The sequence below is a fragment of the Aplidium turbinatum genome, chromosome 1 (genome assembly GCF_918807975.1).
Source record: "Aplidium turbinatum chromosome 1, kaAplTurb1.1, whole genome shotgun sequence".
Classification (NCBI taxonomy): Eukaryota; Metazoa; Chordata; class Ascidiacea; order Aplousobranchia; family Polyclinidae; genus Aplidium; species Aplidium turbinatum.
The window spans coordinates 31,867,300-31,884,805 of NC_137472.1; the positions used below are offsets into that span (position 1 = coordinate 31,867,300).

The 17,506-nt window shown below is 38.4% G+C and overlaps 1 protein-coding gene across 1 annotated transcript in view; it reads right to left on the reverse strand.

The window, feature by feature from the left end:
* Positions 1–1,124: 1,124 nt before the first annotated feature.
* Positions 1,125–17,506, reverse strand: part of LOC145764840 (uncharacterized) — a 48,739-nt gene continuing 32,357 nt past the window's right edge. The window contains exons 17-22 of the mRNA XM_082576527.1: positions 11,271–11,411; positions 6,885–7,049; positions 6,456–6,611; positions 4,884–4,979; positions 2,822–3,160; positions 1,125–1,520 (exon numbers count right to left, since the gene is read on the reverse strand). Of these exons, the coding sequence (XP_082432653.1) occupies positions 1,125–1,520; positions 2,822–3,160; positions 4,884–4,979; positions 6,456–6,611; positions 6,885–7,049; positions 11,271–11,411 (1,293 nt within the window). The remainder of the gene's footprint in view (positions 1,521–2,821; positions 3,161–4,883; positions 4,980–6,455; positions 6,612–6,884; positions 7,050–11,270; positions 11,412–17,506) is intronic.

Here is a 17,506-nt window from a genome sequence, read left to right on the forward strand (position 1 = left end):
TATAGACAGTGTGACAATAAATTTGAATAGCAGTTTTCTTCAGAAATTTATGCGTCCTAACTTATTATTTCTGGAAGGAGATAACCCCTAATATAAGAATAACATGAATAACAAAAAAACTATTTTTTTGTGCCTGCAACTACTAGAAATCATATGTTAAATAAACGTGCGGCCCGCGGTTTCACCCAGTTATTTATATCTGGCCCTCCTGTAATAAAGGTTGCACACCCCTGATATAGAAAGCATATTTTTATAGTTTTTAACTCAAACATTCAACAGTTACTGCTGCACGATGGTATGCATTGGTTATGTGTACCGCACTATAGTTTACTGCAGATGTATAGCCCTTGGTTCTGATGTCAGCAGTTAGCAAGCGCCTGCAATACTGCAGAAATTTGACTATGAGAGCAACATACCTAAAACATTATATCTGGATGTGTATGCCTATTTTAATTTTGGTATTACCTCATTGGCATAGATATTATACAATGGAGAATTAATTAAAGCACTTGAATGCATACTCAATGAGGTGTTTTAACACAGATAGGTAAGTTATTTTTAAGATAAGCAATGGATTCTAGAAAAAGATCGTACAGATATAAAGTAGAATGTAGGCTACAGTGTGCAAAAAAGGTTTTATTCTGATTACAAAAAAGAACCAATAGTTATGGATTTAAGCCAGGAAGCAGAAAGTAATAATTCTATTGAAAACTATGTGTCAAATGATCAGTGACATTATATTTGGGCAATTTCTATAAAAGCGTGCAGATTTGGGCAAATTTACGTTCTGCCCCCCCAAAATGGTTTGATCTCGTACGGCTATGGATCTTGTAGATACAGTTCTTGGTGGTACACATGTCGTCGTTCCGTAGTTGGCAGCTTTGCAGCCGGCAAGGTTCGGATTTTTGTGGTTTTGTAAGTGCGTTTCGGAGGGTTCGTGAGCGTCGAAAGAGGCGGACTGGCAAGTCCAGGTCTTTGAAGACTTTCTTTATTTTACGATCCCCGTCGTCGCTCAAATAAGGAAATTCGAAATGTATTGGGTTGTATGGTGTCTGAGGTGGGGGTTGTCTGCTTTGTCGGTGTCGTCGTCGTCTGGGTGGTTGCTTAAGAAAGTCCTTGAGGTATTAGTTTTCCCTGATTGTCTTTTCGAATTCAGTCAGGTGTGGTGCTGCTTTATTGGGTGAAGAACATCTATCCCTTCTTCTCTGTATTTCGTTTAAGAGTATGGTCTTCTTACTGCTTGTGGGAAGGGCCGAGTCGAAGTGTGGGAGTAGTTTTTCCTTTGCTTTTTTCTGGTAGAACTCGTGGTGGACTGTGCCGTCTTTGTCGATTTTTATGGTGAAGTCCAGTAGTGAGATGGTGTTGTCTGCTGTTGGTAATTCTATTTCAAAGTTGATGGCTGGGTGTGCTTGGTTGAGAGCATTTTGGATGGCTAAGGCTTCCTTATTGTTGACTGTCAGCAAGAATGTGTCGTCAACGTATCGTCTGTAGAGAGTGAGGTTTGTCTGGTTTCGCAATGTCTGTTTTTCAAGGGCAAAATCCGGCAAAGCAGGCAAAATCCAAAAATCAACAACCGTGCCGAAAGGGAAGAACTACGTCACCTAATCTATTAACAACTGATTCAACAAAATTTCACAGCAATAGCGCCTAACAGCACAGAAACTCAACAGCCGGCAGCCTCAAGCTAAACCAAAAAGCCACATGAAAGAACCACTCACTGAATTCCACACCATTCGTCATAGCACATGACTAGGGAACTGTGTTCCGAAAGCTCGCGTAATTCGATATTGCCGCAACTAACTCGCAGCATCAGGCTTAAACAGATCGTTAGAATCTACACTGTGAAGTAGTCTAAATAAAGTGTGGGAGCTTTTTAAGATTTGTGTTTGCTCAAAAGAACGAGCTAAAAACAGGGGCACAAGAAGTTCTCTTGGCATGGACCTCATTTCTCCGTTCGTGAGTCTTGGTCTGCAGCAATATAGTTGCAATAGTTTTGTGCTTATATTTCCTTTTAATCTTTCACTTCTTGTCCCAGAGTTGCCAATTAGAAAAAAATTTAGTCACGTTGTTCAGACAAAAATCTTTTCATATTTTATAATTAAAATGTGTGTGCTTTTACATAATGTTGTATCCATCGCAGATGAGCGTTGTTCTCAGAACTTCACAAGGAAAACAGTGTTAGTGCAGTCATGTAAAGGCGTAGCCGAGTGAATTATCATAAAGTAGTCTTCCAATTTTATTTGAAGAAGCCAGCTCTAATTTTTCGTATAACATTTCAATATCCCCTATCACATCTGCAGTGGTAGAAATGCAAAGTATAGACGAACGATACTAATCAAATAACACTGTACACCATTTTGGCTTGTTAAAGTTTACAGCTAAATACTAATTTTCGCATACGTAGCCTACTATATGTCAGCATGTTTGAACATGGTTAGTAAAAGCTGGAAGGGAGAAGTAAAATTTCTCAAATAGAGATCATGAAAATCATATTTTAACTTGCCTTTCCATCACCAACTCCATGTCGGTTGGTATACACACATACAAGAGAGAGAGAGAAATATTCTTATTTGCCAATCAGATTCTATTATAGCACGGTACACAGGTAGCATACATCATAAACATAGAGTAAAACATAAGTAGGCCTAGGCTCAGTGTGGAATAATTCAATCTGATTAGCCAGTAGCAGCGAAAGACCATTTGGTGATCTAGTCAGCTGCTTCCAACTGGTCATATTAATAAAAGAGTGGTTTGAAGAATGTACCAGTAAAACAAGTAATTGAATATTGGCAATACATGGTGAACGCGTAAGATTACATACCGTATTTGATCCGTATGATGATGTTTGATGCTGTACGTAGTTGTCAGGTCTATCAATTGAAACACGACCAGGATCATGTCGTTGTAAGCTAAGCTCTTTCATCTTTTGCTCTTCTTCAGACTCAGAACTCGGATGCGAGGAAAATGGTAAATTACCCAGATGCAAAGAAGATGGTGTATGACCCGGTTGCGAAGGAGATGAAAAATGACTCGGATGCGAAGGAGATGAGTGATAACTCGGATGCAAATGCTGGGAAGCTGCAGGATGCTGCACTTCCTGGTAACAGTTTTGACCAACATGCGGATCCGCTTGATTAGGCGATCCAATGGAAGAAACACGCTGAACATAGTTTTACATGACGGTTTGAAGTTCTTGGCAAATTATAGTTAGAGTATTTGAAATAACAATTTTTTTGTTATGGATAATGCATGCCTTCTGCAATAAAAACAGCATAAGAACATCAGTTCTGTTTAGTTAAACATTACAAACGTAAGTTCGTGATCTTCTTTTTCTTTCGTGGAAGACAGGATTTTTCAGATTTCAGGGCAGGTGATGGAAAGCCAGGTGAGCGTATCTTCGTGCAATTCTGCAACGTCATGCATTCCTTTTGGCGCCTTGTAAATGGAGGATTCAAGAATGACATGGTCAGCAGCTAGTTCCTCCGCGCCGCACTTGCAGGCCGATGAGGGAGCCATACCCACTTGTGCATATTGGAATGGAAGCGGCCGACTCCTGTTCAAATTCTATTGAGCTTGACCCAAGTCCGTCGGAGCAGGTCCATACTAGAGGGGCGCGCCACCGCGTGCGGTATAAAATGCTGGTAACGGTAACGCAGGTAACGCTGTTCATGAAGTTAGGCATCCATGGCACACCATGCTATGTTCCATATGTCTTCTGTGTAATGTGCTGCACTGGTGGTATGATTACTGAATGGTTGTAATAAGTCAAGAGCAGCTGGTATAAAGGGGTGTCTTGGCTTTAATTGCCGGGAAGATTCCTGATCAATTCGTGATCAACATTGTAGCAGTACATCAATAGCGAAGCTGTTGGTATCAGCTTTTCGTCAGGTCTTGCTCATAAAAATCGCTCAGCCAATTATTGTCAAAAATTAAGTAGGGTATTAATATTCATAAAAAATCTATTTAATAACATAATAGATTTATTCATAAACTACCCCGAAAAACGCAGTTATTCATGAACTACCCCTCTTGACCTGTTTTAGAAGAGGAAATTTCAATGCGTTAAGCTAGGTATTCTAGTCAGCGTTGAAAAATGCAAAGCTGCTTTAAACGCCCAAAACTACTATTTTAAACTGGATAAATAGGCTGACATTTATGCGTTTACCCGTCTCACATAAACTTTTCGCAATCAAATTCATCCCACTATTTATACCTACAATGCAAAAATTTAAGTATGGAAATGCTATAACAAGAGGTTTGTATCTAACACTCTTCAAGAGGAAGAAACAAAATCATGTGAATCCAAAAACAGTAAAAAACAAAGCATTAAGTTTTGAATTTTTGACTATAAACTTTTGAACATTTATTTTGTAAATCAAATGTGACATCTGGATAAATGTATCAGAGTGCGCAGCTTTATCGAGCCACCACTCCAACATTACTTGAACAAGGTTGTTGCGGACAAGTGGTGTTGATCTACCACAAGTGCAGTACAGATCTGATTGGAGGCCAGAATCTCAAAAGGTATCCAGAAAACGCGTAAAGCGCTATAATTGCTCTCACATGGCTATGCTTTACAGGTCAGTATTGATATTTAAGGCTCATGAGCAATATTAGGGCCAAAGAGATGGGCTGCAAACAACCAATTGGCCTATTAAAGCAAAGTTGATTGCAATCTTTCACTGAAACTTAAAAGCAGAGAATACATTGAAAATAAAACCACCACGATTTGAAATAGAGTAATTAATCCATAATCGCTTTTTCTTCCTAAATGATACTTGCACACAGAAAAAAGCATCAAGGTGAATATGATATTTCATTTAGTAATAATATTTATATTATTTACTTGTTTATAACACTTCGTATGCACAAAAATCACTTACGCTTTGATATTGGTCATGAAGCAAATGTGAAGTTCCATAATCGGGGGGATAGTGTGATCCCTCAGTTTCATGTTCATACGCTGTTCTTGAAGATTGCTGTGAAAGTATAACCACTTAAAAAAGTAATCTAAAAAATGCAACGAATTTAAAGACACGATGTGAAACCGAATACCGACACCCCGTTTTTCTTTCGTGTGAGACAGAGTTGTTTGGATTTCAGGACAAGTAATGAAAAGCCAGATGAGTGTAGCTTCGTCCTGTTCTGCTACGACATGCATTCTAATTGGTGCCTTGTCATTGGAGGATTCAAGAACGACATGGTCAACAGTTTGTTCCTCCGTGCCGCATTTGCAAACCGATGAGGGAGTCAAACCCACTTGTGCATATTGGAATGGAAGCAGCCGACTCCTGTTTGAATTCTATTGAGCTTGACCCAAGTCGGCATGGGCAGGTCCATACCAGTGGGGCGCGCCACCGTTTGAGGTATAAAACCATGGAGTTTGGTGTCGGTGGCGCACCATGCTGCATTCCAAGTGTAATGTCCAATATCCCAAGTCCATACATTGTGCCGCACTGGTGGTATGATCACTGAATGGTTGTAGCAATTCAAGGGCAGCTGGTACAAAAGGGGTGTCTGAACTATAATTGCCCACAAGATTCCTGTGGGCAATTGAGTTTTGCGTGGAGTAAATGGTTAGGATCTTCTGCCCGGCAAGCCAGGCGTATAATTGGCTGCCTTGCGGTGAAGCTTAGCAGGTTGGATGGCTGCAAAGATTAGTAAGCACTCTGTTGGAGTTGGGCGCAGGCATCTAGTCACAGTACGCAATGCATCGTTGATTGGCTGGTGTGTGGCGGTGGGTACAGTGGCACCATGCAGGGAAGCAGTAATTAGCAGTGGAGTGAACCAAACATAGGGTTGCAATGCGCAATATGTCAGTACTTGCACTCCAAGTTGTGCCTGCCAAACGTTTCAGCAAAGCGACGTAACATGTCAGGCGTTTTCGTAGTGACTTTAGTTTGGTGATGGTAGCTATGTAGGCTAAGTGACCTGTCGAGTGTTATCTCAAGGTATGCCAGCTCTAGGCAAAGTCACTTTCAGGTCACGTCTTGCTTCCCTGTTTTTGAAATGGAAGGTGGCCGTTACCGTTTCACTTTCGATGAGCATCAGTTACCATTGATGAAGGTATCCTGATATAGTCGTCATGTCTTGGCTCAACGACATTTCTAATGATTGACAGGCTTTCGCAAAGTGCAAGATGGCCAAGTTATCAGCATATACATATTTGTCAGATGTTGTAGATGGTATGTCGTGCATATAGATGTTAAAAAGAAGGGTGCCAAGACTGATCCATGGACACCGTATTCAGATTGCTTAACTAAAATAGCTACAGAAGATACGAGGTTTTTATATCAGCAGTGACATCACAAATTTTTTTTGGAAATTAAAGCTCGAATGACTACTTGAACTTTAGCGCTTGACATAAGATATTGCCTTAGTTTGTTAGATGTCCGCGATGTATGTTTTGTTGGTGAAAACAATGGCAATCATCAAACTTTATACGAAATGCTTACCAAATATCGGTGCTCAACTGATTGATTCGATAGAGGAGTTTTCTTCATAGATCCAGAAGGAAAGGTACATTGCAGTGTTTTCTCCAAAGGTGTTTGGGGGTCATCGATTGCCCTTTGTCTGACAGAACGTTGGTCATGGTTGCTTTTGAAAGGCGACTGTGGTTAGGAAATTGTCATGTTAAAAGTAAGATGGCACAATCAATAAAAACATTTTGACAAATTCTACTAGGTATTACAGTACAGTAGTTTAGAGGAGTTGGTTAAACACAATAAAGTGTAGAATTGTAAATCACACAAACTTAATAGATCCTACCACTGTTTGAAATAGCTGTAATTGCGAAGTTAAATTGCTACTTTCTTGTACTAATTACGTTTTCTAGGTTACGATATCTTTAATTGATTTTTTCACGTAAAGAGTGTCCAACTCACCACAGCAGGCCCATGAGGACTTCTTTCAAATGATCGGTTTGTATTGGAGTGCGGGTGCGTTGGCTCCTCAGGTAGTGATTGAAGGCGCCCTTGGACATTTTCCGGATTGTGTCTTCCAGAATGGAATGAACCAGTCAAGTTTTGGGATCCAGCATCATATGATTGCTAAAGAAATATAAAGTTATATGCAGAAACAAAAAGTTACGCTTTTTAAATTAATCGGCAGAGTATTTGGCTCAGGCCACAGATAGAATTTTTTTAAGCAGCAACGAAAAGCGATGCAAGGAAGCTCCCATGTTGCAATCAATCTTTTTGATTGTTGTTTTTTTCTCTCTTTTTATTCAATACAATTCACTAATTTTCATTTCATTTCTGATGTGCTAAAATAGTTTTGACCATAACCCTGACCGAACAAACAAAAAAAAAGTCGAACTACACAATAACTTTTCTATTAATTTTATTTTAATCAAGTTTTACTCGTTAGTTTTCAAAGTAGTATTTTTGACAAAAAATCGTGATATTGCAACACGCAGTATCTCTTATTTTCTGTCTATGATTACATGCCATCAACAAAAAAACAACAAAAAGTTTAGTTTGTTTAAGCTCAAATTACATTAGCCTACTGTAACGGTTAAATTAAAAAGTGCAGCATAGCACATGACAGTAGGGGAGACCGGGTATGACAGTAACGCTAGTATAGTTGTAATACTCAATTTTTCTTCTTTTATTGTCATCATACAATTCACTTAATTGCATTATTACGTTTGCTTTGTTTTTGTATACGTCTGTGCCGTTTCTGAAGCGATTGGTGTCACGACAAAAATTTTGTTAAAGAAAATCAATTTTTCAGGTACAAAAGTAAATTTTGATAGATTTTACAGAATTTTCTTAGTTATTTTGTTTGAGTCACTATGGTTTTTCTTTGATACCAATAAAGTAATTCATCATAGATGTAATTTAGTATAGCAATTGTATTTCTAATTTGAAGCCATGAAGTTGCTAGGCCTAGCTGAAGATGAAGGATAAGATCGGGTATGCTTGTAACACAACGTTAAAAGAGGATGAACAATAAACACTGAACATGTCTGCGTCATCTGCATACGGAAACTCAAAATCTGGTAAAAATTGGATCAAATACTCCTTGTGTAAATTACCGGCCCATCAAGCATGCACAGAAGGCAGACTGATGTTTGTTTGCCCAAATTGCGATTCTGATGGAAATCATTGAGACTATTTCACTCATCCTAAATATGGTACTTTTCGGAGCGGCTAAATGTTTCCAAGCCTGGCGTAATCCTAGGCCTACCATCATTTTCTTGTGTGGCTAAGTGACATTTTCCTTTCTAGAAACATTTTACTTTCTTTCCAGTTGACTATTAACTGTTTTTGAATATGTGTTAGGCTACAACCATCTGTAACGGTTCTTTCTATCTCTTACCAAAAAAGAGATTTGGGAAAGATTGGTGACGTAGTTTATTGGGATTTCAAATGTAAAACAGTCAAATGAATGATCAAATAGTTCTACTTGAGATGATAGATGAAAATTCTTGAAAGGCTTTAACGAATGGTTCAGCACTTCCAACAAATAATCAAAATAGCTGTGAATAGCAATAGATTCTGATTTATTGTTCTGGTCAATATTTACTACACGTAAACATCTTTGTGACGTCATATCAACCTACTACCTGACAAATTGCTCGATCTAGTCCAGTGGTTCCCAGCCTGGGGTTCGCGGACCCCTTGGGGGTCTGTGAGAAAGCATTTGGGGGTCCGTGATTATCTTGATGAATTTTGGAAAAAAAATTGTTCAATATGCACGGATAGAGCACCAGCTATGCTCGGAAACAAATCCGGATTTGCTGCTTTAGCAAAAAACGAAGCTCCTCGCGTGGTTGTTACCCATTGCTTCTTGCACATGTACGCCTTAGCAGGAAAAACTTTACCAGCAAGTCTCAAAGAAATTCTGACGAATTGCGTGAAAGTTGTTAATTTCATCAAAAGCAGAGCTGTAAACCACTGTACTTTTAAAGCGCTCTGTCAAGAAGTAGGGTCAGATTACGAAGTATTTTTGTTATCATTCTGTAATTTTGTATCATTCTGAGGTACGTTGGTTATCTAGAGGAGAAGTTTTAAAACGACTGCAGCAGCTACAAAAATGAGGTATCAACTCTTTTGAAAGCAAAACGAAGTCCCCTCTCAAAATTGTTTGAGAGTAAAAGTTTTCTATGCGGCATGGCCTACTTAGCCGATATTTTTGGTCATATTAACAATGTTAATCGTGGCATTCAAGGACCAGGTGTGACAATAATTGATGCAGCTGAAAAACTGAAAGCGTTTTTAGCCAAGTTGCCGGTTTGGAAACGCAGATTGGAAGCAGGTAATTACGCTAACTCTCCAATGTTAGAAGATCTTATCTTGATGCATGAAACTCAAAGAGAATGTACTCTTTTGATCTCTATGAGAGAAAAATTTTGCGCACACTTGGAAACCTGCAAATCTCATTTCAACGTTATTTTAATTTAGAACACCTGCCGCACGAAGTTGTAACATGGATTCGAAATCCTTTTTTTTGACTTGAGCAACATTAGCGATTACGATCTCAGTAAAGATGACCTAATTGATTTGAGATCAAAAGAATTATTACGCATTAAATTTCATTCAAAAACTGTGGAAGAATTTTAGTGCTCAGAACTGCAAACCTACCCATTCTTGGCAAAGCAAGCGATTATTGTTTTGTTACCATTCATAACCACTTACCTTTGCGAGGCAGGATTCTCAGCTCTTGTTACAATAAAAATTAAACATCGAAATCGCCTGGACGTTGAAGATGACATGCGTGTTGCATTGTCAAAAACTCAAGCACAGTTCAGTCGTTTAGTTCAGGAAAGGCAACAACAGCCCTCTCATTAAATTTGCTTACGTTGAAAAATTTTCGGCATGGCACTTTGGGTCACCTTAATATTCAAATACTGCTGACATTTCTTGAACAATTCATTCATTTTCTTATTTGAGCAACTGTTTAACCTGATATTTTCCGCAGGAGTCATAACGGCAATGCAATATGACAGTAGGCTACAGTAGTTGAGTAGCATAATTATTACAATAGTCAATAGTATGTTAATTGAGTTTCAGGCAAAATTTAGGTAGGGGTCCGCAGATTTAATAATTTGTCTAAAGGGGTCCGTGACAGCAAAAAGGTTGGGAACCACTGATCTAGTCGGTGAATCTTCTAGTCTTGCACTGTTTCTTCTCCAAGTATATTACATAATAAGGATTTCGCAATCAAAGTCACTATAGGACAGTAACTGGTAATAACATTTCGTAAGAAAACAAATCAATAGCTTTTTTTCCTTAGTCTGAACCTTAAAACATTCAACCAGGCTAACACTCACAATAGTATTTCAATAAAATTTAATTTGTATTGTAGAACCGGTTTTCTTCTATTAGGAATCGTCAGCACAATTGAGTCGAAACAAAATTTAGCCTACAATATAAATAAATGTCAGCACAACTGGACCAAAAACAAACTAAAAATTACATATTAATTAGATAAAAATGTTCATGACCTCCATATTCTTTTCTTTATTTCTTCCTTATCTTCATTGTTTTAGCAAAAACGCAACTATCGAATATTAAAATTTTGAAAAAGGAAAAAATAAAGAAAAGAATATGGAAGTCATGAACATTTTTATCTAATTAATATGTAATTTTTTGTTTGTTTTTGGTCCAGTTGTGCTGACATTTATTTATGTTGTAGGCTAAATTTTGTTTCGACTCAGTTGTGCTGACGATTCCTAATAGAAGAAAACCGGTTCCACAACACAAAATAAATTTTATTGAAATTCTATTGTGAGTGTTAGCATGGTCAAACGTTTTAAGGTCCAGACTATGGACAAAAAGCTATTGATTTGTTTTCTTAGTGATTGCTTTCTGTATTAGGTAGATCGCCCATTTGAGGAAGTGTCATAGCATCAGATCACCTTTTCCAGTTAGTTTTTCCCACATTTCGTAAGAATTATACAAATAAAACAGTACGCTCCGTCAAGACACATAATGTAGCCTACCCTGTGGGCTATACTTATTGATTGCGACACCATCCTTTTGTGTTCTAACAACAATACCCGGTAGGCTATATAGGGTATGGCTGCAACAAACGTGTAGCAATTTTTAAAGCGATAGCATGGCCGACATACTATAACAGAATCAAAAAGCTAAAGGTCTCATTTTGTAGCACTAAGCTATGAGCAATCGCTGTGAAGTTTTAAAAAAATTGCACAAAAAAAAACAAAACATTTCAGATAAAAAGTGTTACTTTCATACCTGATTTCCCCTACGTTTGATTAAAAAAGTTTCATATAACATTTTTAAAGCACAAAAATTACATACATGTTGCAATGGACCATGAGGAACATCTGTCATCTGATAAGCTTGTGGCTGTTGATGTTCGACTTCGCTTGATTGTTCTTGGTTAACTTGGGGATCATCAAATCTTCGAGCTTGCCCGACGACTGTCCTTGGAGATGGTTGCTATAAAAAATAATCAATTTAAGTTGTAAATCGATGTTATTGTACTGTATATCGAGTTTTCTTTGTAACGTGAAAAACAACTTACGGGAATCAACTTTAATATCTATATTAGGCTACTTACAAAATATTATTTCGGTGTAGTTGGCTAAAGTTTGGTTGGGAAAAATTGTTTTAAAAATATTAGTTTAAAGTAAAGAGGTTCCAGTAATTTTAAATCGTTCTTTCAGTTCAGTTTAGTTTGTTCTTATTTCTGATCTTCACAACGAAAAAACAATACATGACAAACATAGCAGAGGTCTAGTGTGAGGCACAATAGCTATTGCTTTGCATATGAGTTATAAATGTGTAGAAAATTATATTCATAAATAATTATACAATTTTGGTAAAGAGGTGATTTTCTTGAACCATAGACAAATAAAACCATACAACTACACGCCATTTAACATAATATAATAACGTGAAAATAAATTAAAAATTACGTGTTAGTCCTTATCATGTGAATAACATAATTGTACTCATGTTCGTCCTTATAATGTGAATAACTGCCTGATATTATTCATAAATATCTAACCAAAGCAAGTTAATATCTTTTTTTATTTATTTAATGCTTAAGCTTTAATCTATAGGTGCAACTTGAAAGGAGTTATGTTTTTTCGAGAGAAATTATTTTTTTCGCGAAATTTGGGTGATTTTACTTCTGTCAGCTTAAACTGACACTAGCAACAGGAGGGTACAAGTAAAACAAAGCAAGATCGCGTTGTAGTAATTGTTCTATGTTTATATGCAAACTCTTTTTTCAACAAATAAGCCAACAAATAAAAATATCAATAATTTAGAAGCAAATAAGCAAACAAAAGCCAATATTAACAAAAAAGAAACATTAGTTTAACATTTTCGCCAAAATCGACCAAAAGTATAACCAAAAAATATCATGTCAAACTAAGTAACTTTGCCGATTTCAAATGGTTAATGACAGAAGTTAATTTTGTATCTGCGCCAGGTTTTAATTACAAATAAACTACTGAAATGTTTACAATAATCAAAATTTACAGCCAGTTCATGACGCCACGATGCAACACAAGCGTGCTCAACAAAGAAATCGTGTTTCACCTGTACCCTCTTGCTCGGAGGATCAGATTAAGCCAAGGGTCGGCAACCTTTTTCTAACAGCGGCCAAAGCCAAACTTTACATGGTCTTGGCGGGTCGTAGCCTACTACTAGCCTACTAGTTTGATAAATTTAGACTCATGACTTCAAGGCGTTGACGTAATACCCTCAGAATATCGGATCCTGTAGTAATATCCTTAGAGAAGAAATCATCTGAACAAATTCTTCAACATCAAAATGTTTGTTTACTAAACGCACAAATACTACCAGCTCAGCTGTAGACCTATCTGTTGTGTCTGTGCTCTCGTCGTCTGAGCTTCTGGGGCCGAGGGTCTATCCTTTTACCACCCCAGATTCACGATGTTCTCGGACTACACTGGAAGGCTGCTAGAGAGCAGCCAGTCTTTAGTTTTATCATCCATGACGCGCAGACCTTCCACTCCGTTAGGTGGCTTGAAGATGGTACAGTCATTGATGATGTGGTCTGCGGTCTGTTCCTCGGCACCACATTCACAGGAGGAGGAGGAAGCCATTCCACATTGGTGCATGGTTGAGCGGAAAAGCCCGACGCCCGTACGAGACGGTTGAGGCGCACCCATGCCTGTCTCTGTAGTGTCAAGCCGATGGGGCGTGTGTCGGCATCGGGGATGAATGAATGGAGTCTGGTGGTGCTTGACCTCCATTCAGAATTCCATTTATGGTCCGCCCAAGTAGCCGCAGAGATGTCTTGTTCATCAGCTTCGTTGATCAGAAGCCGAGCGGCTGGCACGAATGGGTGTCTTGATTTCAGTCTGCGGGGGTGCCCGTTTGGGAAGGCAAAGATCTTGTGGTGGAGAAGATGATTAGGCTCCAGTGCCCGTCGACCGAGGGACAGAGTGGCTTCTTCGCGACGAAGCTCAGCAGGTTGGATGCCAGCGAGAATGGGGAGATTGTCCAATGGTGTGGGACGCAGGCATCCTGGTCACTGTGCGCAGGGCGCTGTTTATGGCAGTGTCGATGTTGTGGCAGTGAGCACTGCGGCACCAGACAGGCGCACAGTACTCTGCTGAAGAGTAGACAAGGGCTAAGGCTGCTATTCGCAAAGTGTCAGCCCTCGCCCCCCAGCTAGAGCCTGCCAGGCGCTTCAGTAATGCAGCGCGGGATGTCAGTTTCTTGCGCAGTGACACCAGATGGTGGCGGTATGTGAACGATCTGTCTAGTGTCACCCCAAGATACCTTGGCTCGGGGCAGAAGGACAGAGGTTTTCCGTTGTTGTGGACATGTAGCTCACGATCAGCTTCCCGATTGTGTAGGTGGAAAGCTGCTGCCACAGTTTTGGTTTCGCTGAGTTTCAGTCGCCAGTTCTGGAGATAAGCTGAGATGGTTTGCATGTCCTGGCTCAAGGTGTCTTCTAGATTTTCCCACGACTTTGTGGAGTGGAGAATTGCCAGATCGTCCGCATAAGCGTATTTTGCGGAGACCGTGGTTGGCAGGTCGTGGGTGTAGATGTTGAAAAGAAGTGGAGCCAGTACCGATCCCTGTGGGACGCCGTTTTTCAGGCGTCTTAGTCTGTGCTCTCATCTCTTGTCATTGAGAAGAACCGTACCTACATCTGCAATAACTTTTTTGCTAGATTGTACGTTTTCAGACAACTCTTCTTTTCGTCAAGTTGCGGTTCTTGCTGAAAAACCTATATATGAAAAATAGTTTTTTTTTTTTCTTGACATGTTTTCAATAACATCCATCATGCATCTTTTCCCAAATTTGCCATCAGATCAGTATACGATTTCTTGTCGTTTGCTATTAATTGCGCTACCTTGTAGCTAGCAAAAGCATTTTCTGATTCATTGGTTTTCCTTTCCTTTGTAACAGAGAAACTTGCTGCTTTAAGCTATTTTTTTAATTAATTAACTTTGCCGTTCCTTGTTGGACCCATTAACTTTGAAAAGAATAATATGTTTCGTATCATAATGGCGCTTTATGTTGAGTTCCTTATTTACACAAAAGAAACGCTGCAAATCAAAGACGTTGGGCTACCAAAATGAAAAGTACTACTTGTTCTCCCATTTGATTACCGTATACTATACCACTGACCGGGCCATATAATACTATAACTTGTAAAGGAAATACGAGTCGAAGGATTTTTCTTGGCGGGCCGGATATGGCCCGCGAGCTGTAGGTTGCTGACTCCTGGTTTAAGCTATAGCGACTTTTATACACAGGCCATGACACCATGCAGCTTAAAATTTGACTGAAAGCCGATCTGTTAGCAGCCAAAATCGCTAGTAGAAGTTGATAGTTTGAGTATTAGTTAATAAATATAGTCTTTGTGTGTATTTTGTTTATGAATTTGAGTCACTTTTGTGCTATTGTTACCATTCAAATAATGAACTAGATTCGGGCAGTTGTGCAGGAAATCCAAAAAGGATCTGGCCACACTGGTGATTGAGTAAAACTTGTCATTTTATTAAAGTTAGTTTTTTTTTCAGTGATTTGGGATTCAGTAACCACACTTTGGCAATTGGATCATTCTCAAAACCATCATTTCAAAGGGATATAAAGTAAATTCAGCTTAGATTTCAAAATCAGAATTACATCGGCCTTTAGTCAGGCCTCTAGTTCACACGTGGTCAAGGCCTGTGTATATAAATCGCTTTGCTTTAAGCTGACGGTAGTAAAATAATTACAAACTTTTGTAAGTCTACCTTTAATTTAATTTTTGCTTAGAATTACTTCAATAAGATATCTTTCAGTTTTGTGTGAAATTTTTTCAATTTTATTCTAATTCATAGGCGTTTGATAGCAATTAATTTCTAGAAGAAAAAAAACAAACTTTACGTTGCTGTAGTTATCGCGAAAGTTATTAACTCATAATTTTATAGGGATCAAATATAGTTAGCTACAAGTTTCACTATACACGCTTCACTATCAGATTAACCAAAAAAATGGATTCTAAAAGGCGTTAACATGGTTAACATGCTCCCAACTCTTCGTTTGGCGCTTTCAGTTTCAACTGATTCTTAGAGGATATGGGTTAAGTATGTTACTTCGTGAAAATGTTACTTTGTAATATCTAGCTCGCAAATCAGTCTTTTTTACATTGCTCAACGTCTGCAGACGTTGAATAATATAAAATTAGATTCATTTGCTGGACAAGTTTTGTGATTAATTTAAAGCAATCGAAACATAAGTACAAAGAAGAATGAAAGCTTTACACTTTTGCATTACAACTCTACCTGCTTTGTAATAGAAATGGGTGAAAACTAGGGCCCGCAAAAGTCAAAATTGTTTAAGGATCTCGTCTGCCCACAAATCAAAGAATAAAGTTGTTTTCAACACCTAGGGGACTGTTTCCAAGAAGTTTATAGGTCAAAATAAAGTCAAAATTGACAATACAGTCAAAATTTTCAATAAAGTCAAAATTTGTCAAATTATGGCTTTTGACAAACTTTTTTGTGTTTTTTGAGAGTAATTTTTGTCAAAATCCTCGTGGAAGCATTGTAAATCAGGAACTGCGACACAATTAAGCCATATTAACCCACAAAAACAGGAAATATGTCACAATGCCCACTTGGATGAGCAGTAACTTTTATCACAAATTGTCCATTATTTATTCATTGTTACGTATTTAAATAGTTCTTATAAAACACTTTCTCTTCACAAACGCGATCTTTTTGAAAATCAACAGTTTGGATTTTAGAAATAGCTTACTGACATTCTGTAATACAAAAATACCTAAGCAAGCTAAATCGTCTTCAGCAAAAGTTAGACAGATTTGGCGAGATTTTCCTGGTGAATTTAATGCAACTCCCGGGGGTGATTTAAGGTGAATTTTTGCGAGTTTATAGTGAATTGAGATAAAAGTATTTTGTTGAAAGCGACAGGAAAAGTAAACGCTATCAAGCTGGATTGGAGCGACAACAGGCATCGCAATCAAGGCAACTTTCATTGAACAAGTCCCTTTTATTGAACACATTTGGGTCTAAAATCGACAAAATATTATGTTTGGGTAACTGGTATCAATTCAAGGAAGAACTGTGGCCTCTACAAATAAGCAATTTCGTTAGGTCAAAATAAAGTCAAAATTTGATAAAAATAAAGTCAAAATAAAAATGGTCCTAGACTGAAAACTTTGAAACATGTGTCGTTTTCATTAGATCAAGAGTCGCAACCAACCTACATTTCATTCAAATAAAGTTGAATTACCAAAACTAGTACAGCACGTGGTGTGTCTTCATGGCGGCCCGTAGCCAGGGGGGGCTCTCAGGGTTCCCGGGAACCCCCCCTTGAGCCGAAAAGGTCCACATTTTGGAGAAGGTGTGGTGTACATACGATCACAGTATCAGCAGAAACCTTCCAGATAGTTTTAAATAAGAGGTTTCTAGAAGATAAATGGAAGATTGAAAACATTTTCTTCCCTGACGCGTTAATAACGAAAAATAAAATGGTTGATTGTAGCCTACAATAGTAAAGTCTTAAAATTTGATCATTGCTGCGTCATAATGCCTTGTGTTAGCGAATGTGACGTAAGTTGTTTAACTCGTATTTTCTCGGATACAGAGTTTATGTAATAGTCAATCTTTCTTGCATTCTACCTTCTGGATAATTCTATTGATAAAATCTTATATGAATAGCCTACAGTTCTCGTGATAAAAGATAGTTGACGTGAGAACAGGCAACGGAATTGTGGACGCATTGGTTTAGAGGGGTCACCAAACTACGGCCCGCGAACTGATTTCATCCGGCCCGCTACGTGCTGCGGAAATAACAGCTGCACTACAACTGTCAAGGAAAAAAGTTACCAAACTTTTTGTAGAGGACTGACGTTGCTGTTTATCGTTAGGCCACCACAAATGGGGACAGCCTAGGCCAAATTTTGAAAGATGTAATGTTTTTTCAAGAACACGATGCCCTGTAGTGTATCACAGCAGGAGATAACTTTTCCAGTAACCTTTCGATTTTCAGCACAACTTTGCTATTCCACCGCTGACTTTGTTATTTGTTATGCT